The following is a 24,542-nucleotide window of genomic DNA, read 5'->3' as shown; positions in this document are numbered from 1 at the left end:
ATACAACATCTTTAAAGGATCGTGATGTCGCATAGAGGGGGGGATTTTCACTCAAATGCAGTAGATACAATTCACTGGCTGCCCTAACCAGAACTTCCAGATTTGAGCAGGACTATTGATGAACTCAGAACTTCTAGGTTTTACAAACCGGAACTTTTGGATTCACACAAAACAGACTGAACACAAGAAACTGGGTGCAAGAAAATAGATGCAAGTTAACCCCAAATGTAGAGTAGTCTTGGGGGGGCTTGTTGAGCAGGCCCACACATCTCCTATACATATGAAAACAACAATCTCTCCAGCACAGCAAATGTCCAATGGAGAGCTCCTCAAATCCACAAGATAATATCAAACACAAATGACATAAGGATTTTTACCGAAGTTCAGATTCACTGCATGTGCTACACAAGCTCAGTGATTCCTACTCTCCATTTTAGGAACTCCGCGAAGCCTCCTAGCCAAGGTGCTGCACAAGCACACCTCAGCCTTCCACTATCTGGATTCCCTTCCCCTGCAGAGGTGGAAACCAACCTTTACAACTTCCTTTGTCAACCCACAACCTTGGGTGATCACTGAGCAACACCTAGCCATCTAGGAGCCAAGCTCCAAGAGTAATAAAAGTGAATCACACGAATACACGATTCATCCAAACTCAAATGCTCAAGGTTTGTTGTGCTCTATAGTGTTCTCAAGCAGTCACTCTATCAAACCCAACACAAAGGTTTAGCAAGGATTAGGCAAACTCGCAAAGAGAGGTTGGAGAGAGATCAACAATGGGTACTAAACTTCTTAGGACGACCAGCAAGCAGTGAAACCATGCCAGCAACAGCAGCCCAGCAAGGCGGGGGGCTAAAGAGTATAAATAGCTTGTCCCAAAGAAACTAGCCGTTGTTGGACAGTTAGAACCCAAAACTTCTAGATTCCTAATCCGGAACTATCGTGTTTCAAACCAACTAGCCGTCAGTGCCACGTGCACCAAATCTAGAACACTCGGATTGGAAATCCGGAACTTTCGGATTACCCTTGGCAGAGATATCAAATGTGCACGTGAGGCCCTTTGTGTTTCTCTCAACTCACTTAGGTTACTTGAGCACTGAGACTTAGCAAAAGTTTATTGTGATGCATCCCTCTTGATAGTACGTCATACATATACTCAAGATTAAAGTTAAATCACATTTCAATCACTTGAGCATCTTATTCTTGTATTATGTCGTGCTTAGATCATTCTCAACTTGAGAAGTGCATTCAACTTTGTTCCTTTATTTTTTGAGCACATCTTCCTCGAGCTAGTAACTTGAACCTTTATCTTTGAATGAAATACATTTCTAGTTCAAATCACCATCTTCACAATATGATTCTAGAAAGATTGATACTTGCTAATATGAACACCAGACATGACCAAGATTCTTCAAGTTGAATCCAAAGAAAGTTTCTTCACCCTAGCGTTGGTCCCTCGGCACAAACCAATTGCCATTCTCCAAGCTTAGTCCCTCGAATCACTATTTCGGGTTTCAACTCTCCATCCTTGCGCACATAGAGCTCCATACAAGTTTTTATCATAATTAAACCATCAATGGAATACATTCTTCGTAATTCAGTTCAACTTATATCTTCTCTTGATATATTGTCCTTTTTCACAAGAAAATCCCTTTTAAGTTCTATGACCTTGTCAACAAGCTTCTTTGGATATGAAGTTGTCATCAACACATACCTCAATCCATACGACAACTGCAGCTTGTCAATATTGTCACTTTTAATTAAGGCCTAGCAAAGTTTTGTCATATGAGCCTTTTATCTCTATTATTGATCCATTTCTTTATAAATATTTAACTGATATTATGATCAATTATGCTCATATACAAGATGATTAGTTCTTTAATCATGACATCATTTGATTCGTCAAAACCCCCTAGGGGCCTAGCTGGACTTTCACATCTAACATCATGTTTCCTTTTTTTTCCTTTCAAGGCTCCTTTTGAAGGGAGCCTATTTTGGAAGAGCAGCCACACGAAAACCTTAAGTTTCAGTGGAATTTAGTTCTTCCAAAGGAGCTGTATTCTTTTGTTGACCACCCCAAAATAGTCTATACATTAACCGAACTTGTTTTGGATTTCTCCCAAACCCAAATTGGGTAGTCGTGCCCTTTTTTCAGCCTCACATCTTTAATAGTGTTCCATAAGTCTTCCCACTCTCTTCTCTCCCCAGTCCCCTGAACCAAAAGATCTGTAAAAGTCAAAACTCTAGGAACCCCCTATGTTGCATTCACTGACAAGAGCTTTCTTTTCTCGGAGAATCCATAGACAGTAGGATATAGAAGCTTCAAAGGAATATCTTTAATCCAAATATCCTCCCAAAAGAGGGTATTCTCTCCTTTGTTCACCTACATCACTACTCCCCATTTAAATTGGTGCTTCACTTTGTAAATCCTTCCCCAAAACTATGAACCCTTCTTACGATCACTGATAGCAAAGCAAATCTCCTTCAAGTACTTATGAGCAACTCATAGCAAGGGTCCCCTTTTCAAAGCAGAAAATTCTCCACACCCATTTGACGAGTAAAGCTTCATTCATAAATCAGGTGTTGATAATGCCCAATCCCCCAAAATCTTGGGAAGGCACTAGTTTTCCCATTTGGTCATATGGGATCATGTCACTGTCTCTCCTTTAGAAAAAAAATTGGCTCTAATGGAGTCCATCTGTTCATGTATTCATTCATGTAGTAGGAACACCCCCATTAGACAGGTGGGTAGGCTGGTTAGTGATGAATTGGTCAGCATCAGCCTACCACCATAAGGGAGGTGTTTCCCTGTCCAAGGTTGGAGTTTGATCCTCATTTTCTCCACAATTCCAGAAAAAAGCTTGTTCACCCAAATTCCTATCAATTGTAGAATTTCCAAGGTATTTCATTGGGAACAAACCCACTTTACAGCTCAACATGTTAGCTATCTTCTATTGTTCTTCCTCAGAAACCCCATATACATTCACCTCACTCTTGTGATAATTTATTTTCAGACCGGTCATCCACTCAAAGCAGTATGAAAATAATTTCATAGCACAAACAAACTTCTCTATGCCCACACCAATTTTATAAGAGTGTCACCTCGAAAGTGTGTGAATTTACTGCAGTTACTGAAATGTCCCGAGTCAAAAAGGCATCAAACATGCACAAGAAAAACCCTCTTCTTAGGTAAATACAAACTAAGTTTTATTTTTCTTTAATCTATGTACTTCTTAAATCGAGCACTAGGCACTGCTACAAAATAGTACCATCCCAAGTGTCAGTTCCATTATGACTCAGCGGTGATAGGTTCGATGGCCACCACCGCAATGTCGGTTCATATCACGACCCGATGATGATGAGATCAACATCCTCATATTATTTTTTATCTCCCTCAATGTTATCCTAAACATTAAACAATAAACAGTCAGTCACCATTCGTTTAGCATTTGAATCGTTTAAATGGTGTTTAAATAAAGTTAAATGGCTTAAATGATTTGGCACAATGACACTAAATGGGGCGAAGCTACATGGCCTGGTGCACATGCACCATGGTAAAAATATTTTTCCTAGTAGTTAACTGAATTTTACAGTATAGATTACACTAGCTTCTTTGATTGCAATAGAGTGCACCAGGCTCAAATTCATCTTGACTTCGCCACTGTCTAAAATATACATATTTATATACATAAATATCAAATATGCTAGAAAATCAACAAATTTGCACATGTACAGAGTAAGTATTCTACAAAATAATTTTTTGGAAGAAATCTAAATCTCACAACACTTCATATACTTACTATGCTAATTAGTTCGGTATTGTCTATGGTAGTTGTAATCCTCTTATTAACTGAATTATGAATTAAATGATCATTTAGCTCATTTAATCACGTTTAACTCATACTCTGTATAGACAATTTTGACAGTTTAAATGAGTTTAAAAGGTCCAACTATTTAATTCACAGTTTAGAGCAACACAGGTGACCTCCGTTTACCGTTCAAACGTTGTTTAAATGGACTAAATAGCCGTTTAGACGAACAGAGATCTCCCTCTCCCTCCTCTCCCTCTCATTCCTCTCCCATCTCTTCTCCCTCTCCTACCCCGCCACTCCTCCCCTCCTCTCCCTGCCGGTCCTCCCCTCCCCTATGCCACCACCTCTACCCTCCCCTGCCAGTCCTCCGTCCCCTCCTTTCTCCAACACCGGTCCTTCCCTCCCTTCCCCCTACACCACCACCTCCCTCACCGGCAAGTCCTCCCCTCCCCCTCCAGCGAATCCTCTCCTTCCCCACCTCACGTCCCCTTCCTGCCATCAAAATCCGTAGCACGAGCAGAGCGGGACAGGACTGTGGAGTGCAAGCCACGCCAGCGTCACTGAGCGGTGTGATTTTTTTATGAGATGGGCATCACTGCTGATTCTAGACCCAGCGGTGATGGCCCAACCGATCACCATCTATCCCGATTCAGTGGATCACCAAACCAGCGGTGATGTCGTTTTGGATCCGACGGTGATGGGGTACTCTGTACTAGTCTGACCATTGATACATGGGCTAAGAATTGAACCTAATAGCTTCCTCCCTCCATATTGGTAAAGAAAGTCGTTTTGAGTTTGTCTTAAATCAAATATTTTAAACTTTAACTATAAATAAATTCTTTTGGGTTGAGTTGGAAAATATGAAAGTAATGTAAGTAGATTCATCTTGAAATATAGTTTCGTAAAAGTATATATTAACTTTATTTTATAAATTTTTTATAGTAAAAAAATAGAGGTCAAAGTTCTTTTTAAGACCGTGTCGAAACGACTTCTTTCCTTTACCAACCTGGAGGGAGAGGGAGTAGACTTGCATGGTGCAGAGAACACTACGAGAGACAACCTTTTTCACACTGAATGTACAAACGCATGCCATCTGCCGGCACCTTATTACCAGCCACACCCCCTGCAACCCAACCGAAGGCAGATCAGGGCCTGTGCAGCAGCTCCTGCACCGTCTGAGCAAGCCTGGGCTCGCTCCTGATGCCCTGGATCCACCTCGCATTGACCCGCACGTTCTCGAGGCTCTGCTTCAACGTCCTCTCGAATTCGGGCTTCTTGCGTGTGGCAAAGAAGCGGGAGAACTCTGCTGCCTTCTCATTGGAGGCAAACTGATCACCAGGAAACAAGGGGGTTCAGCTGATTGATGGGAGTAACAAGGTGCGGGATTTGGAAATAGAGATTGGTGGTAAATTTACCAATGTAAGGACATATCTGATAAAACCTCCTTGTTGTGTGCCCCCGTATTTCTTTGTGATACGATCCCAGTTGCCCTGCATCCGCATTGAACAAGTGTCATGTAAGCAACATGCTTTCAAATAGCTCATGGTTACCCACACAAAAAAAAAGTTTCCACTTTTAATTTGAGCGGATGTTTGAAGGTATTGGTGAGGGGAAGTTTGTGTAATTTCAAAATTTTAGTTATGACAAAGAAGATGAACCAGTAAACAAATTCTTATAAATATTCCACCATGATGTTTCCATGGACCACAATTTCCTACGGCCTGTTTGGCAAGCAGGAATTTCAAACTTCTGGTACAAAAGAAGACATGAAGGGGGAAGATATTTTGTTTCCATCAAAACTCGAACAGGAATCCCATATCTGGAACGGGTTCAGCAGTTAACTTAAATGTTGGAACTAAAACAAATTTGAGGGTTCCTTCCTTTCAGTATCCACTAAAAAAAAGATTTTACCTTCAACCACAGCCAAGCGGTTTCACGCATCTCCACATCAAGACCTTGAAGTACATAATATGCATCTTGACTGCGAACCTGACAAGCAGTAGAGGCAAACAAGGTCTCAGTGCATCTAATAGTAGTCAGCATGAGTACAAGTTCATTCGGGGCTTTCAATGTCATCATGGAGAAATAAAAAAGAAAAAGACAAGGGGCTACCTCATCGGTAAAAAGGAGATTCAATGACTCAAGAACAATATTTTTATCCTTGCAATGACACAATGTGCCTGGAACAAGGAGACAAAGCATTCAGAAAAAAAACTTGTCAGCAAGATGTTTATAAACTAATAATGATTGAAAAGCCACATACTCAAGACACGTCCCTTTTCCTCTGCTTCATCTGACTCCCTGTAGACTTTCAGAAGATCATTATAAGCAGATCTGTATGAAGTAGTAACATTCTGCATTGCAGCGAGGTATGCAGCCTGTAGAACATTGCAAGACATACAGATGCGGTAAGTAAAACACAGGAGTATCATGTAAACTAAAGATAAAGGCAGGGACCTTTCTGGTATCGGGAGGAAGAAGTGAAGTGTTGCGATCATGTACAAAGATGCCGAAACGCCTAACTCCCTCATTTATAGTCTTATCATGCCCAAGTTTGACAAGAGCAACCAAGAGTACTGGTCTAAGCAATGCATCCAGATGATTCTCATTATTCTTGGGGTCCCAGCCTAATTTTCTGAAAGAAAAGAACAAGGACAATGCCATGTGGCAGAAGTGGGGAAAACAGAGGATAAGTCATAGCAAACAGACAGCGGTACTGGAAACAGCATGTGACTGCATAACGAGGTGTGTTACCAAACATGCAAAGCAGAAACAAGATCATTCTCAGGGCAATGACAATTGAAGTTACTCAGAAGCAGGCCATGACGCCATGTAAGACATGGTTTGACATACATAGAAGGTGACAGAAGAAGCTTGACCAGAAGTTGTTTGATGTCACCGACCAATCCAGGAGTAGCATCAACCGATATTTTAGCAACACTTAAACTCACCTGTGAAGTGAAAGGAAATTGCATAGAAACTTATATTCAAATCGTACTAAAGATCAAATTCATGGAACCAAATAGTTATACAAGATTTACATACAGTATTTATGTGTGAAAGAACACTGTAATCAGCTTCCTCACGATAAGCATAAAGTAAACGTAACAACGATGTCAAGGTTTGCTTGCAGGCCATAGACAAGGCATGTGAATCTTCCACAATACCTGCAGTGTCAATGTGATGATACCTGTCACTAAAAGTGACAAGAAAATTTAACAGTATCACATGTGGTGCTTACCAATTTTATCCATTAAAGAGAGCTTCTTGGACTGCAATGCAGTTTGAAGTGCAGTCGCAAGTTTTTCGTCGTATTGCACTCTATAAAATCCTGTTTGATTAATGTTCAACTTAATCCAAAAGTTTCCACGCTTCTCTTGGTTACCACACCAGGCAGCAATGTCTCTTATATCCAGCCTATCACTTTTGCCTTTCAGTAGAAGTTTTTTCTGCGTATCATATGAACCACAGCCTGCAGTTACAGGGAGAATCCACATTCCAGGGCCAGGGGATCCATCTGAGAAAAACTGTGCCTGCAACAAAAGAAATAGTAACTTCTTAAAGGCTGAAACAAAAGAACATAGAACAAGAATATGCAGATCTATGTGACAAACTAGCATGCTACATTTTCCATTTAAAACAAACCATCATGATTTTACACTCAATTCAGCAGTTCGCACGTTGATGAATGCAAAGGTTCATAGGAAGGGCGGTTTCTTATAAAAACCTGTTCAAGTTCTAGGTAATTCCCATTGAGCTTTGCATTAACAACAGGATACCCTTGTTGCTTTGTCCATGTAGTCATCAAATTCTTGATAGGTTCACCAGATTTCTCTTCAAGAACAGCCCACAGGTCCTCAGTTTTAGCATTTGAGTAGGCAAATTTTTGTATATATGAAGCCAATGCTTTCTGAAAGAGTAGAAAAAGTTTTCCAAATTTAGCACAATAAGATGTACTAGGAGAACTACTCAAGGGACAAGAGAGTAAAAACAAAAAAAAACTGGACAGGAAAAGGCAGGAAAAATCAGTCTTCACTGAATAACATAAATATCAATAAAAGTATGTCGGATACAGGCAAACCATAATCTGATCAACAAAAGAATGAAAGACAACTTGTGAGAAAATAAAGCAGAGTTAAAGAGAGCTATGGCTTACTCAGACATTTTTTAAAATATCAGTTTAACATAGGTTTTTTTACATGGAACTCCTCCCAGGCATATTTTTTTGTAGAAACAAGATCCTTAATAAAGGATGATATTAAAACTCCTTTCAATGACTTCCTAATTCATGGATTATTGTCAATTAATTAACCAATTTCACGATTACATATTTTTCATCTACGATTCATCTAGATTTAGTCTATTTGACCAATAAAACAAGTTTTCATGGCACTAAACCAATTGATTAGTTTCGCACAAGTGATTATGCATTAAACATGGGTAGGACAAGTTACAAAGAAATGGATATACTGTGCCCTCAGAAACATAGAACATAACACATACAGTAAATCCCTTCAATGTTTTCTGAGCGCCTAAAACCAAAACGGTCAGCATGATTGCGCTCCAGGTTTGGACTAGCATGTTCCCTAACTCTATAAAGCATTTAGAAACAACAAGAGAAAAAAAAATATTATGGTTCATGACAATTCACGATTTGTATACTGGATTAAACACATGCACCTGTGTGGAAACTAAATTAAGAGATAAAAATGAGATTGATACTGTTGCTTATCAGAATAAAAAGTAAAGGAATCAGGGTGATTCCATATATTGTTAAACAGCATAATAAAGCAGAAGATGCTGACTCAAGGCACTACAGAGTACCAAGGCTCAAATACTGAAATCGAGTTTCAAGGAGACAATCCAAACCTGAAAACGCTCAGCACCAAGGTAATTTTGTAGCATGCGAATAACAGAAGCACCCTTATCGTAGCTTATGGCATCAAAAATTTCATCAACTTCACTGGCATGATGTATTTCAACCTGAGGGAAAAAAAAAGGAATACTGTTAGCAAAATTAACCACAACTTAGTATCATGAAGGTGAAAAAGTCAACGCCGACAACTAAGTCATAGAGTTAGTTGCTGAAATGGGTCCCTAAATTTAAACTAAAAATTTGCAGTAATATTGCTTCAATTTTACATTCCAGGGACATTTCAAAAGTGAGATTGGGATGGGTTCCTAGTCAGCAAAGGTTTGTGACCCCATCAGCCAAAGTTCAATCCCTCCCAACCCAAAAATAAATGAAGGGTGGGATTTGTTCCCAAAATTCTTACTAAAAGGAAAATAAAAAGCAAAAAAAGCTCTAACTGTAACTAGTTTTACTGGGACACCTGAGCCCATAACGTTTTAACCAAGTTTGATGCTCAAGAACCGCATCGCATTCCAACACTTATATCAGATTCCAAGTGCTATTTGCCATATCAAAATGTATTTTATAAAGTCAGAAACCAGACTCCAAGTCGATTCCGACACCCATGTCAGTTGTTAGAATGAGAGGGAAGGAGGAAGATGGCTGAATGAATGTCTGTATTGAACGTCCCCAAATGGGGTATATATAGTACATGAGAGCCCAAACCCTAGACTAAAGTATAATGACAATAATACCCTTAACACCAATTGCATTGCATTTGGAAGAGAGAGAACACTAGACTTAGACATATTACAGCACTAAAATAACTGAAACATCCAAATCCGAGTCTCCAATATGTCGCAATGGCATGCGAGTCTTGAAACCTTGCTAAGCCAAGAAGGTGCGAAGAGAACCACAAAGGTAGAGTCGTGACGATGAACGTGCCTTAGTCAAGAGTCGCGGACTCGCGGAGGAGAAGACAAAGAGCAGCAAGGTGCAAACGGACGAGCCATCGCCGCACCGATCCAGACGAGGTCAGAGCCACGCATCCGGACGGATCTAGGCCGCACAAATCCGTGACAACCAAAACTGCGGTAGTAGTCGCAGGCTATGGGACCTAAAGGGAGAGTCGCATCGACGACGACTAGAAAGTGATTATCCAAAAGAGGTGGCAAAGATTTTGTGGACTCGAATGGCAAAGACGAGTCGAAGGAGCAAGATTAGCGGATCCAGATGGACAGCACAAAGAAATAAGGACGAGATACTAGCAGCAAGCAGAGGAGACAACGTGCTCTAGCGCATTGTAGAGTAGAGCAGCGAACAAGCAAAAGATGAGCAGATACAAGCAGCTAGCAAAAGGTAGCAGCGACTAGATATCGAAAGTAATAGTAGAGACACCAAGCTGTGCAAACTGCAGGCCCAAATCAGCATCACCTGGGCCCAAATGGGATCACCAAATGCAGCAGAACAGAGCAGCACAGCGGAGCAGAGGCGCACAGCTTGGACACGCGCAGCACCAGCACCAGAAGAACAGAGCAGAGGCGGAGCAGCACCAGCAGAGGCAGAGCAGAAGCACAGAGCTGCACACCCCAGACTGGATGACAGGCGGACGGGCAGGCGGCCACAGCAGCATCCGCGACGGAGGGAGCAGCCAGCGGGCGGAGAAGAGGACGGGCCGCCACGAGCTGATGGCCGCGACGGGCAGCTCCACGGCGGACGAGCGGGCTGCCGGGGAGGCCGTAAAGGTGCAGCAGATCGACGACGAGCGGGTGGTGGACGAGCTGCTGCTGCTATGCCGCGGGGGAGGCCCGGCGACGACAGGGCGCCCTCGATCTGCGGCCGGGAAAGCCAAATCGAGGCTCGGTGGCGCTCGATCTGTGCCAGGGGAAGATGATTGGGCCGGCGGTGGCGCGACGACGGACGGATCCACACCGGCCCTGCCATGGCGGGCAGCCGTGGCTGCGGTGGAAGAAGAGACCACAACGGCGGCCTCAGTAGCCGCGCCGGCGGCGCGACAGGCGCTGCGGCAGAGACGAGGTGGGGATCTTTGCTACTGCTGCTGCTCCGACACGAACGAAAAAGAAGGGTTTGGAGCTGGAGACGCCGCCCCCGAGAGGGAAGATCGATCCTCCCGGTGGCGGCGCAGCGGAAATCGACGAGGGTGGGGGCCGGCTCGAGACGTAGAGCTGTGGTACCATGTTTACTGTATGAGAGGGAAGGAGGAAGATGGCTGAACGAATGTATGTATGGAATATTCCTCAACGGGGTATATATAATATTACATAAGAGTCTAAACTCTAGACTATGCGCTCTTGTTTAGATGCACCGTGTAAAATTTTTGAAAGAAATTTTTTTCATATTTAAAGTATTAAACATAAAATAATAGCAAAACTAATTACAGAACGTCTGTAAACTACGAGATGAATTTATTAAGACTAATTAATTCATCATTAGCACATGTTTATTGTAGCAATTACTATAGTAATTTAGTGTCTAATCATAGTCTAATTAGGCTCAATAGATTCGTCTCGTAATTTACAAGCAAACTATGCAATTAGTTTTTTATTTCATCTAGATTTAATACTTCATGCATATGTCCGCACATATTCGATGTGATAGTTTTGGAATTTTGAATTTTACATCTAAACAAGGCCTAGAGTATAATGACAATAATACCTTTAACATCAATGTCTAGGTTACAAACTTACAATAGAACTAATTAAAGAGAAAGTGAAAAAAGGAAAAAGGGAAGTTCTTCGATACCAAATTGGCTTAGCATGAGTACAATTAAGGAGTTTATCATATCTGCTGTTGTTGCTATTTTTAATTATTAACATTTCTGCTCCACAATATACTCATATGTTTCTACTGCAATCTAGTATACATCTACCATAAGGTTATGGTCAAACTTAAAACATGCAACGTCTTTACTCTTTACTTATATACAAAGTGATGAACAAGCATAGTGCATGAAACACAGCTATTTTTCAAACCATGGGACCAAAGCCATAGTTCATAGTAAATCTCAAAGGAGGTTACCTCAATAGGGTGAGATTCTTCAAGTGAATCCAATTTGAGACCAGCGGTTGTGTCATCAAGGAATTGTGTCCATATATTCCATTGCGGAAAGAAAGAATCTACAGCTAGGTGACTCACCTGTTAGAAAAAAAATTATTTACTCAATATATAGTTGCAGCCGGAGAACAGAAAACTTTGAAATGCTAAGGTTCTCAAATTGATTACCCATGTAGCAAAACCTTCATTTAGCCACAAGTGAGTCCACCATTCCATGGTTACAAGATTACCAAACCACTGATGAGCCAGCTCATGTGCCACAGTAATTGCAATCTAAAACACAGAAATGTTGAGATCATTAAAGCAAGGACATCTCTGCAGCTGGTGTACGATCATCCAAAATGATGGATCTAACTATGAAATTAATGCGGAATTAATTGACTTGTCTTTGATCATAGATATCAAAGATATTCTGATTTTCTTAAAGCACCAATCAAGTGACGAAGTAGCTCATCATTTGTAACTGAAAAAAAATATGGTGGGAGCTATGTAACAAAGAACTTTTGAGTTAACGGAAGGTACATTCTGTTTGCTGGATTCAGCTGAAGACCCCTCATCAAAAAGCAAAGCTACTTCACGGTAAGTAACCAGCCCATAGTTCTCCATGGCTCCAGCAGCAAAATCAGGAATAGCAACCATATCCAACTTGGGGAGTGGATAAGGAGTACCAAAGTAACTAAAAAGTTGAAAACATGAACATTATATTAGTGCTTCTATCCTATAGTAATCATGGGTAGACAGATTATTCATAAACTTTTCTTATGGATCTCTACAAGCCTGTTTACAAGCAAGAGTTGGTTGATCTTACTCTTTATAGAGATGCAATGATTTCACTCCAACATCCAGTGCAAACTTCCCTTGATTACTCTTACCAACTTGAGTGTAAACACGAACTTTTGTGCCTTTATAAACAAGATTAAGTAAATAGAAAGAAGGGGGGGTGACCAACACTCTCAATGGAAGCTATCAAAGCAATGCTAGAAAAATTGAGTTGATACCTTCTAGTGTTACACCCTCTATATAGTCAAGCAAACCAACAACTATAGCCACTAAATAAGTTGACATAAGAGGTGATTCCTGATAACTGATAGTCTTGATAGGACCGGTAACTGTCTGATTAGCTATTGGCATATTGGACAATGCCACCATCCCAGGTGGTACTTCAAGTGTAAGCTTGAACTTAGCCTAAAAATAGAAATAGAAAAAATGTAATCATTACAAAATAGATCCCTTTTCATTGATATTTTAGGTGTGCGTGGTACATGAGACGAGCATAAAGTTATAGATTGAAGTCAAATTTGCTACTCCCTCCATCCCAAAATATAGCTACCTTTAAAATTATTCAAAGTCAAACATTTTCATCTTTAACTAACAATATCTCCAAAGTTAAATAATTTTAAATAGAAAAGGTTGCATCCTATGATAGTTGGTTTCATGGTGAATCAACTGATATCATTTTTATGTTGACAATCTTTATGATTCTTTTGCTATCCATAGTCAAAGTTTGAAAAGTTCGAACTGGGAAAAAACCTAAACGTAGCTGTATTCTGGGATAGAGGGAGTACCATGTATGTACAAAAGTACAATTAAAATGTTGCTCAGAGAACAAAAGAACCAGATTATTGGACATTTTTCATTCGTATAATCACCTTGAATGCAGGCTCATCCCAGCATGGGAAGCACCGCCGAGCATCCACAGACTCAAACTGTGTCACAGCCATATTCTTCACCTGCCCCTTATAGTGATACTTACTGCAATCAAACAGCATTTGAAATTAATAGCTCCTAGCGTGAAATAAATAAAAAACAGCACTTGAAAGAATGAAGAGAAGGAACAGAATGGATACGAATTGGACAGTCAAATTTTCAAAATAAATCTCAGTTAGTAGCTCATTTAATTAAGGACAGCTTCCCAAACCGCATGATTTTTGCAATAACATAGCAAGTGCATAATTGGCACTGGTCAGTGATCATGATTGTTGGTAGAACAAGTATGTATATGGAAACCCCCAGGTCCGGTCATGTTAACTTTTGCCTACTACAATACGATGATCCGCCTATAGATGATCATGAATGTTAGGAGCTAGCACTATTGAAAGGATCAAAGAAATCACACGTGCCAACAAAGGCAATAATTTTGTCCTTTATCCGTTTCAGCAACGCTCAGTAGATGTGCCAAAAAAAATAAATGAGTTGAGGATCATACGAAACCCATACCTCCGGTAGAACCCCCTCATCTGGTCGTTGAGCGTACCGTTGAACTTCATACTGAGCACGCCCTCGCCGAGTGGGAGGTTGTTGGCGAACCCGAGCACCAGGATCTCGTCGTCCGCGAAGAACGCCACCTCCCTAGGCGCCAAATCCTGCGAGAACCGGGGCGCGGACCGGCATCCGAGATGACATTTTATGGCGCCAAGAGAAGGGACGAGTACATGCTAACAGTTATTTCCTCCGGAGAGATCTCGGTACCCGGAAGCGGATGGAGGCGCGGTCGACGGTGAGGTCGGCGGCGTTGAGGACGAGGAAGCGGGTGGGCGCGGAGACGGCGACGGTGACGGCGGCGGCGCCCGTGAAGATGCATGAGACGAGGTCGGGGCGGAGGCGCAGCTCGTAGCGGCGCGGCGCGGCGAAGCGCGGGAGCCGCGCCTGCCCGCGGAACTGGGCCGGCGACCCGGCGGCCGGCGTTGCCGGCGCGCGGCGAGGAGGTGGTGCCGCTTCGACATTCGCGCCCTGCGCCGCGTGACAGATGATTGGATCAGACGATTATTATTGCCCCCAGCTTATTACATCGAATCCTGTAGCCCACTAACGGCCCGTTGGGCCAACACGACTCCTGAACGGTAATGGACAAGCCCATACACAAATTGTAACCTTTTTTTAGGGACGCAAATTATGACTTACTCTCTCCTATCCTATCAGGCTATAAACTGGAGAGTCTTGACCAATTCGAAAGAGTGCCATTTTCACATTTTTAAAGTGTACGCAATGCATAGAAAGATCGCAACTGTTTCAAACCACCTTTCAATATGTTTTTTTCAAACAAAGAAAAAGAAAAAAAAGAAGCATCTTCCAAGAAGCTATACAATTTAAAAAAAATCTCGATCGAAAGATTAGCAACGACACCGATGGTGAGAACACAAACTCGTTGATTCAATTTGAAACCAGAAGACACGCATGCAATCGTTCCTAGTAATATGCAAGTTTTCTTCTGGCAACCGAATTTTACTCGTGCTTACGCTTTGTACCTTGTTGGAGTACCGGGCGACGCCCCTGGCCTCCCCGCCGAGCGCCATCTTCCTGCCGCCGCCGCCAGCGGCGCCCGGCAAGACGGCGACGGAGGCGAAGACGAGCAGCAGCACTGCGCCGGAGCCGGCGGCGCCCCTAGCCGTGGACGCCCGCTGCATTCCTCGTCTGTTTCGTTCCCTTCTCTCTCTCTCTCCCTTCCGGCGGTGGTCGATCGGCGGCTCGTCACTGTCACTCACTCTCCAACCGCCTCGACCTTGAGTTGAGCACTTCAGTTGGGAGTGAGCGATGGGGCGCCACTCCTTTTGCCAAGTCCTGTAGCGGCGAGCGGCGTGCGGGCCAGCGCCGCTGCGTTGACTGGGGATCCATGGAGAGCCGCAGCAGCGGCGGCGGCCACGTCACACCCACCTCGGAGCGGCGACGAAGGGGTCGTGTGAACCGACGCGTTTCGGGGGCAGCCGGAGGATCTCTCGCATGCGGACAGGGGGAGCAGCTAGCAACAGACAGATGGGTCTGGTCTGGGTAACAACTTCACGGAAGGGCCGGGTTTCCTGGTCTTGTCAGAAAGCAGAGGATGGTAGCCAGGCGGTTTTTTTATATTATATTTTTTATTTTTGTTTTTCACAAAAATATATTTTCGATTTAGAAATTTACAGAAATATACCTCGGCCGCCCGGCTGTCGGGCGGCCGGGACCTGGCCGCCCGGCAGCGGGGCGGCAGGGGCTTTTGTGAAAAAAGTTTCACGGAGAAAATTGCGCAGAGATCCCTAGGGGCCGGGCGCCCGGCAGCAGGGCGACCGGATCTCTCACCCTCATATAAGGGTTGGCTGGTCCCCCCACCCCTCATTTGCATCACTAAAATTCCAGAAACCAAGAAAAAAGAGGGAGGGAGGGACAGAGGCGAAGCCCTGCAGGATTTTCGAGCCGGCGACTGCAGGTAATCAAAATTCTTCTACGCTTTACTAATAGATTATGTTGAAATTATTTTTATTGAAACAGTAGATTAGCAATCAATTTAATATCATGATTGTGTGTCCAAATATGTCGAGCAAGCTTCGTTTTCAAATTCATTATGGTGACGGATATATTTCTCATGATGCGTATGGAGTAGATCTATCAGCTTTTCAACGAAGAGAGTGCGGAATAGATAAACCCTTAGACAGGAGTTTTGGTTCCATACGCAAATGGCTTCACGAGATATTCAATGTGAATCCAAAGACTCATTTCCTAACCGTTCAGACTGTGACGAATTGGGGAACTGAATGAGATTTCTGGGATTTGATGCTTATAGCAAACACCGAAGAATGGCGGACTTACATGCAAGCAGCTCTTGACCGCGGGTGGCCTCTTACAATGCTAATTCAGATTCACCAGAAGATAGCCCATTTCGGTGAAGGGTCAACAAGTACATCATCTCATATGAACCAAGCAGTGGAACAAGAAAATGAAGATCAGAACATGCATGTCACAGAACCTGAGCCGCAAGGTATGGCTGATCAGGTAGGAGAAAAAGAAGATCAGAACGTGCATGTCATTCAACCTGAGCCGCAAGATTTAGCTGATGAGGGGGAGCGGATACCTGAAATAGTAGAAGCTGTACAGAATGAAAACCAAGAGGCTCGAATGATGGAAGAATGTGGGGACTCATCAGACGATGAGGACTACCCGTTGCTAGGTGAATGCCGAGACAAGGGTTTTGGAAATCTAGTGATACATGATATTAGGAGTAATGAGTACGAATACAGAGAGAATGAGGTTGTGCAAGGGGCATAGTATCCTAGCATTGAAGCTGTGAAAGATGTTGTGAAGCTTTGGGCTATATCGTTGAGGAAGGAATTCAGAGTTGTGAAGTCTAGCAGCAAAGAATATGAGGTGAACTGTGTCAATGACGACTGTATATGGCGAATACATGCCTACAAAGGCAAGTACAAGACACACTGGGTGTGTTCAATTGTTACACCACATACTGTAGATTAACTGCTGTTGCGCAAACTCACGGTAACATCACATCCACTTTTGTGGCCAAGAAGATGTATGGGGTGATTTTGGACAAAATTGATTATGAGCCAAAATTGATAATTAGGGACATCGACGACCGTTTTCAATACAAAATCAGCTATGCAAAGGCTTTGCGGGCAAAACAAAAGGTGTTTGAGATGAGATTCGGCACATATGAGGCATCATATGATAACCTGCCTCATATGCTGTCAGCAATTGTGCCGAGAAATCCTGGAAGAGCGGCTGATACCTACATTGTACCGAGTTTAGATGGGGGGGCCTGGGTTTCTGCTTCGTGCTTTCTTCTTCCTTGGTGCATGTGTGAGGGCATTTATGTATTGTCTTCCTGTTCTATGTATTGACGGCACATTCTTGACAGAAAGATATAAGGGGACAATACTGACAGCGATTGGAGTTGATTGCAACAAGTAGGTGGTTCCCATCGCCTTTGCTTTTGTTGAGAATGAGAACACAGAGAGCTGGTACTGGTTCCTTGAACGTGTGAAGATTCACGTTGTTGCTGGAAGGCTTGATGTTTGCCTCATCGGTGACAGACATGCTGGTCTTCTAGCAGCAATAAGGCAACTACATGAAGGAAGTCGAGGACAGCCTCCTCTATGGCTAGATGTTGTGAATAGGTGGTGCATAAGGCATATGGGTGCAAACTTTTATGAGCGCTTCAAGAATAAGAAACTTATGAATTTGTTCAAGAGATTGTGCACTCAGAATCAGCATCGAAAGTTTGATGCATTGTGACAGGTGCTAGATAACATGTGCGCCGAGCTGCTAAAGGAACAGGCATCAACCTCCACCCGGAGACATTCCGGCGGCGGACCTTTCACACAGTGGATTAAGGATGCACGTAAGGAGAAGTGGTCGATGTACGATACTATCAGAAATCCCCTTCAGTTCCCCAATTCGTCACAGTCTAAACGGTTAGGAAATGAGTCTTTGGATTCACATTGAATATATCATGAAGCCATTTGCGTATGGAACCAAAACTCCTGTCTAAGGGTTTATCTATTCCGCACTCTCTTCGTTGAAAAGCTGATAGATCTACTCCATACGCATCATGAGAAATATATTCGTCACCATAATAAACTTGAAAACGAAGCTTGCTCGACATATCTGGACACACAATCATGATATTAAATTGATTGCTAATCTACTGTTTCAATAAAAATAATTACAACATAATCTATTAGTAAAGTGTAGAAGAATTTTGGTTACCTGCAGTCGCCGGCTCGAAAATCCGACAGGGCTACGCCTCTGTCCTCTCTCCCTCTTTTTTCTTGGTTTCTGGAATTTTAGTGATGCAAATGAGGGGTGGGGGACCAGCCAACCCTTATATATGGGTGGGAGAGCCGGTCGCCCAGCAGCCGGGCGGCCCGGGGGGGCCGGCCGCCCCGCTGTCGGGCAACCGGCCCCAGGACCTCCGCGCAATTATTTGAGCAAAAGGTTTTGCACAAAAGCCCCTGCCGCTCCGGTGCCGAGCGGACAGGTCCCTGCCACCCCGCTGCTGGGCGGCCAGGTCCCGGACGCCCGGCAGTGGGGCGGCCGGAGTATATTCCTGTAAATTTCTAAATCGAAAATATATTTTTGTAAAAAACAAAAATAAAAATAAAAAAATAAAAAAAAACCGCTAGTAGCCAGATCCACGAATAACAGCCCAAGATGAAGATGGAGTACACGCAAAGTGATTGTTTCTTCCTCGGATTGAAAAAGTACGAGTCACAGAATAACAACACGTGGTCTTCCACGCAAAACTTTATCTAACCATTTTTTAAAGGCACCATATCCTATGAAAATCATCCCTCTTATGCAAACTTTGGAAACTCCAAATCTGTTTGAAGGCAGCAGCACTACGCTCGGTGATGGGTGGAGATGCTCTGGGGTCTGCATATGGAAGGTTGTTGGGTCCACATATCAGTGTAGAGTTCGTCTGCAGTGCTGACATGCATCTTTACTAGCGCCTCAACAACTCAATCACATTGGCACTTCCGATCCTCCTCCTCCATAAGAGATTGGTAACAATCACTTCTGCCTATTGTTGCCTCACTCCTCACCAACACTTATAACTTTAGCATTGTGATTCTTCCTCTACAATCTACTACTCCCTCCGTTCCAAATTATAGGTCATTTGACTTTTTTAACCTCAAGTTTGGCCGCTCGTCTTATTGAAAAAGTTTGTGCAAATATAGTCAAATTTAAGTTATTTTTTGAAGAACTTGTATTAATAAAGCATGCTATAGTAAAAAAAGTGATATTTTGCATAAATATTTGAATAAGACGAGTGGTCAAACTTGGTGGCAAAAAAGTCAAACGAACTATAATTTGGAACGGAGGGAGTAGATCACAATGCACGGCTGGTTGCGCCCCCACTGCACCATTACCACTCCTTATTTAATTTCCTAGTTAGTCATGTGTTATCAGTATCACTCATATCTATATGATTTTTCTATATATCTTTAGATTCATGTATTAGTGCTCACAGCTAATAAGAAACCTTTACTACTAAAAGTCCAAAACTGCTGATATTGGCAACAGGATAGAGTATTGGGTTTTTTTTCTCCAAAAAGAAGAAGGATAAAAGAAAGGTTTTATGGCCGTCAGGAAGTGCATGTGTTTTTCACCCCCTGAGATTCTTCAGGTTAATTTGTGCCACGGCAAAGGGCAAACTGAACTTATATTAGCTCGTCACGTCCTGCATAGCTGACACGACACACCAAGATATTATTTAATTGAATACATTTACGTGGTGAGTATATATGCCTACGTGGACATATCGTGGTTCCAAGCTCCTGTCCGATCCGGCCGTAACATATCGCTGTCTTTGACTCTTCCCTACTCCATCCGTCCCCAAAAATCCCGATTTCAGATAAGTCATAAGTCACAAAATTTCAAACTTAACTAGATTAATTATGGAATTTAAAGATATAAATATCAACAATTTTATTATAAATTTCGTAAAATTTAAAATTGTTTGATTTCTCCAGTAAACGAGACATGTATTTTTTTTAGGGACGAAGGAGTATGAGTGGTCTTAGGCTATGTGCAACGGCGCGCGCCAAAGCGTCCTGGCCCCGTAGAATAGCGGATTCCGGGCTGATTTCGTGCTGCAGCGGCGTCCTCCAAAAACTCCCGTAAAACGCAGTCGCCCGTCACCGTCCTCCAAATTTCGGGGATCGCGGCGCTCCTCCAAACCTCGCCTCGCGTGGGAGGTCCGCGCTCGACGTCCGCAGACCGCAGCCGAGCCTTGCACCCCTGGCCCACGCCCGTAGGGTTGGCCGTAGCTGTCGCTGCCGCCACTGCCGACGCTACTGCCCGCATGGCCGGCCAACGACGACGCCGCCGCTGCCGCACTGGAGCCATGGTGAGAGCTCGGGTCCCGGCGCCGTGCCATCTTCCACCTCGTGCCCTCAGCCAGCTCTACGGCAGCGGCGGCAAGGGCTCCCTGGTGGGCGATGGCCACTGCGCCGGCGCCGCGGCGGCGGGGAACCTGGAGGCTTCTGCGCAGTGGGCGACTGCGCCGGCGCCGCCGCGGCAGCACGTTCTTGGGCGGCGGCGTGGTCCCGGACGACACCAGCCAGGGGCGGACGGATGGGAGGGGCGGCCGGCCAGGGACGGACGGACGGACGGAAGGGGCAGCCGGGGGCGTCGCTGGGCGGGGACGAGAGCAGGAGCGATGGATGGGGACGCGGATAGAGGATGCTTTTGGGGTTACTGTTGCAAGAGGAGAGAATTTAGGGGAGAAAATCTTTTAGAGGAGTATGATATTTAGAGGACACCATTGTACATAGCCTTAGCCCCAAGTATACTCCTACAGATAACCCACTGCTATGACACGTCACAGTCAACAAGCACCGTGGAAGTCAAGCTCTGACAGTAACGTTACTCTACAAGATTGCTCAGCACCAGCAAGAGAGGGTGCATGACAAACTGACAACCGGATTAACGCAGATAAAATAGCCCTAGTATTAAATAACCGGGCCGGTGTGTGTCGCGTGGACCACACCCTCAGTCCCGGCCAGCAAGCTAGACAAAGCACGGTGATGAATAGTAGGCAAAGTTACCTCGGTGGAAGTGGAACGCCTGCTGCCGGCCCCCTCCAGCCTCCGTCCACCGCCGCCGCGGCTGTCGCCGGCGGCAACCGTCGTCCCCGACGTCGCGCGAGGAGCAGCAGCATCCCCGCCGTTGCGGCCATCGCGGCTGCGCATCGTGTTGGAAAAATAGACAACTGTAAGTTTAAATTCCGAACTAGATTTATCATGACGAGAATTAAACCTAACATGCATGACTCTAACATACCAGATAGTACGTATATCATAAACCTGATCTCAGAAAACATGATTATGAAACACATCTGATCACAAAATACGTACTATGCGGGAGCCGCCGGGAAGACGAAAGGCGCAGACGAGACAAAGACGGTCCTTCGAATGGAGCGCAGCAACCGGCGTTGCAGACGACGGTACGCCGCAGCTCCTGATTTGGACGGAGGACGAGCCGTGGCGAAGAAGATGAGCAGTCGCGCTTAGCGCTTCCCAAAAACCTTATTCGCCCTCTCCCGGTGCAGGATCACAAGAGCGGGCGGTTCCGGAGACCTGCTCTCCCGGTCGCCGGTGCACGCCGGCGCTCGGGATGGAGAAAACTACGGTGGCGGCGCAGCAACGAGAGGAGGCAAAACCCTAACTCAGATTAGATCTTCTTATGAATTCCCAAACCTTGGAGACTCCACGTATATCGATCTATGGTTCACTTTTTCCATGAGGGAGGTGGTTCATATTTAAAGGGAGAAAAACCCCTTACACTCTCGTCTATTAGCAATACAGGACTAATAGATGGTGTACCTCCTCTTAGTGCTAATGGACCTTTGAGATTTATTATGATTATTTATATGGGCCAAGCCCATAAATCTAACAATCCCCCACCAGATCTCAAATGCCCATTTATAGATTATTCATGTTTCTCACTACTATTTGATATACTAGTGTTTTAGTGAGGACTGTTAAGTTGAACTCTCACCTAGAGCTACAATAGACTACGTCTTGAATTACAAGTTTGGTGCGAACAAGTTTCACTCAAAGTCATAACCAGTACATGGCTGCCAGTAGCCTTCTCCGCGGGTGGAGCATATACGTCGTACTCCCTGGTCTCTTCATGAGTTTACTAGAGATCACCCAAATCTCACAGACTGCGACGTTAGACAGTCAAACTCATATAGGTGTGTTCTTTCAAAAATGCTCTGTAGGACAGCACCTTTGCTCATTAGAGCCATCAGAAACACATTAAGGCAAAGAGCTAACCTGCCTTACAGCAATTGAGAGTATTGCATCTTTTCTTAAAGAGGATTTAACCATTACTCTCCTCAGTTCACCATCAGCTTGTTCTCTCCAAGTCCTAATTCACGGAATCTCCGATCACATAGATTGGGTTAACACTGTGGCAACTTATACGGGTCTCATACCCATCTCCCTTGATGCACTATCTATCACATTCCGTGATAATCCTTTTGTAAAGGGATGTGCCAGGTTTTTGTCTGTTTGAATATAAGTCACACTTATCACTCTGGAGTTTCTCAACTTCCTGACAGACTTCAATCGTCTTTTAACATGTCTTGATGACTTTGCATTATCCTTAGCACTGTTCACTTTGACTATCATCGTTTGATTGTCACAGTTCATAAGGATGGTCGGCACTGGTTTCTCAACCACATGCAAGTCCATCAAGAGCTCACGCAGCCACTCTGCCTCAACAGTGGCTGTGTCCAAAGCAGTAAGTTCTGCTTCCATGGTTGACTGCGTCAAAATGGTCTGTTTGCAAGACCTCTGTAACACCCCGGGTGTTTACACAGTATTTTAATTAGGTGCCTGCACAGTAATGGTGTAGGTTTGCTATGCATCATGTGCTTGAATTACTTAAAAAGGATCTTTTTGTAATTATGAAAGGGTATATGTGTAATTATGATTTTATGCAAGGTCCTTTCTGCAGTTGTGTTGAGTAGGTTGAGCAATTATAGTTTTAGTGAAGGGTGTTTGTGCAAAATTTCAGTGCATTTATTGCATGGCATCGATTTTTTGCTTGAAGGTCTACATTTGAAGTGAAATTGCTTTGAAAAAGACAAATTTCCTGGAATTCAAAATCCCTTCAATGATTTTAATTTTAGCTCTTGAATCTTTGGTCAAATAAATTTTTGCACAACATCAAAGTTGTAGATCTTGAAAAGTTGAACAACTTTCATGTTGGGCACTTTTTCATTTGAGCTTTAGTTCAAAAGTTATTGCTTGTTTACAGAAAGGTCCCTGGAACTTTTGGAAATTGCAAAATCGCCCTTATGACCATCTCCCCCTCCCTGCTCTGCTTCTCGCCGCCGGCCACCGACAGCGCCGCCGTGGAGCGCCTTCCCGGCTTTCCCGGCCATTACTTCGCCGTGCGCTGGCTTCCACGCGTCGCCGGCGAGCTCCTCCCCCTCCTGTTGCCTCGCGCTGGAGCCTCCACCCCTCGCCACGCGCCCCCGCCGCGCCCAGAACCTCCCCGACGGCCGCCACCGCGACGCCGCCGTGGAGCGTCCCCTGCAGAGCCCGCCGCTCTATTCTAGCGAGCGCCCGAGCACTACAAGAGCCCCAGAACTCGATTTCGTGCTTCCCTTCGCTCTCTCATCGCTCCCACGCCGCAGAACGCCGCCGCCGCCCTGCTTGAACCCCGACGAGCTCCACCCCGCCGCGGAGCCGCCACCCCAGACCCGCTCCACCCCTACAGCCCCCACCCTTAGCACCGCCTCGACCTCGCGCAGCTCCCAGGCCATTTCCCCTCGCCCAAATCTCACCGGAGCACCCTCGCCGTTGCTCGCCTCCGCCGCCGACCCGCCCTGCTCCGCCGAGCCGCCGCTTCCGAGCCTCTCCCCGCGACCCTAGGCCACCCAGAGGTGCGCCTTGCACCCGTGAAGCTCACGCACCCCTCCACTCTCGCCGCCGGTGAGCCCCTCGCCGGGAAATCGCCGGTCAACCGCCGCCCCCTCTCTCTGACCCGGCCCAGGGACCTCGGGGTGGAAGAAACAAAACTTCAGGGTGTTATTTGAATAGACCTAGACTCATGTGAATAGTGCACTAAGGACTGCTTTGTAATATTTTTTCAGTGAACTTTGAAATTCTAGATCAATTCATAGAAAATTCGTAAAATATCAAATCTTGATGTTTTGGAATCCTCTTGAAGAGCTCTATGCAGTAGAACCATAATATGTTAGGCTTTAGTTGCAAAATTTTTCTGTATAAATGGTTTTGTGTTAATAGGTATATAAATACTTGTTCTTTAATCTTTCTCTTATCTGATGCTTAAAAACTTGGATTGCTCTGAACTTTTTGTGGTAGTTGAATCATGTTACACTAGCTTTACTATAAAAATTTCATGGTCAGTTCCCTTGTGTAGCTATTTATTTGTTTTAATCTTTGTTTAGTACACTTTATTTATGGTAAATAGTTTCTGTTTGTAATAAATCATGATTTTATTTTGGCATGTTCTTTTTGAGTAGATTAGCTTGTCCAGGAAGTTTAAGCTTCAGTTCATGG

At 44.2% G+C, this 24,542-nt stretch overlaps 1 protein-coding gene across 1 annotated transcript; it reads right to left on the bottom strand.

Moving 5' to 3' along the window:
* Positions 1–4,706: 4,706 nt before the first annotated feature.
* LOC120660466 (aminopeptidase M1-C-like) lies at positions 4,707–15,236 on the bottom strand. Its single transcript, XM_039939008.1, has 20 exons — positions 14,982–15,236; positions 14,206–14,466; positions 13,954–14,099; positions 13,386–13,488; positions 12,735–12,921; positions 12,545–12,638; positions 12,259–12,412; positions 11,905–12,009; positions 11,701–11,817; positions 8,679–8,792; positions 7,537–7,719; positions 7,051–7,342; positions 6,855–6,976; positions 6,663–6,760; positions 6,267–6,444; positions 6,073–6,187; positions 5,922–5,989; positions 5,721–5,798; positions 5,225–5,299; positions 4,707–5,137 (listed from the first exon to the last, which is right to left on the bottom strand). Exons 1-20 carry the CDS (start codon positions 15,138–15,140, stop codon positions 4,955–4,957), a joined length of 2,832 nt encoding a protein of 943 aa, XP_039794942.1. The 5' UTR covers positions 15,141–15,236; the 3' UTR covers positions 4,707–4,954.
* Between the last annotated feature and the right edge of the window lie 9,306 nt (positions 15,237–24,542).

Source organism: Panicum virgatum, chromosome 2N (assembly GCF_016808335.1).
Source record: "Panicum virgatum strain AP13 chromosome 2N, P.virgatum_v5, whole genome shotgun sequence".
NCBI classification, from domain to species: Eukaryota; Viridiplantae; Streptophyta; class Magnoliopsida; order Poales; family Poaceae; genus Panicum; species Panicum virgatum.
This window is presented reverse-complemented; position numbering and strand designations above follow the sequence as displayed.

Coding starts and splice junctions, on each gene's coding strand:
- LOC120660466 (XM_039939008.1), bottom strand. CDS start 15,140: ATGCAGCGGGCGTCCACGGCTAGGGGCGCCGCCGGCTCCGGCGCAGTG. Junction 12,010..12,258: donor CTGAATCCAGCAAACAGAAT/GTACCTTCCGTT, acceptor TCTGTGTTTTAG/ATTGCAATTACTGTGGCACA. Junction 6,445..6,662: donor CTTCTTCTGTCACCTTCTAT/GTATGTCAAACC, acceptor CTTTTCTTTCAG/AAAATTAGGCTGGGACCCCA.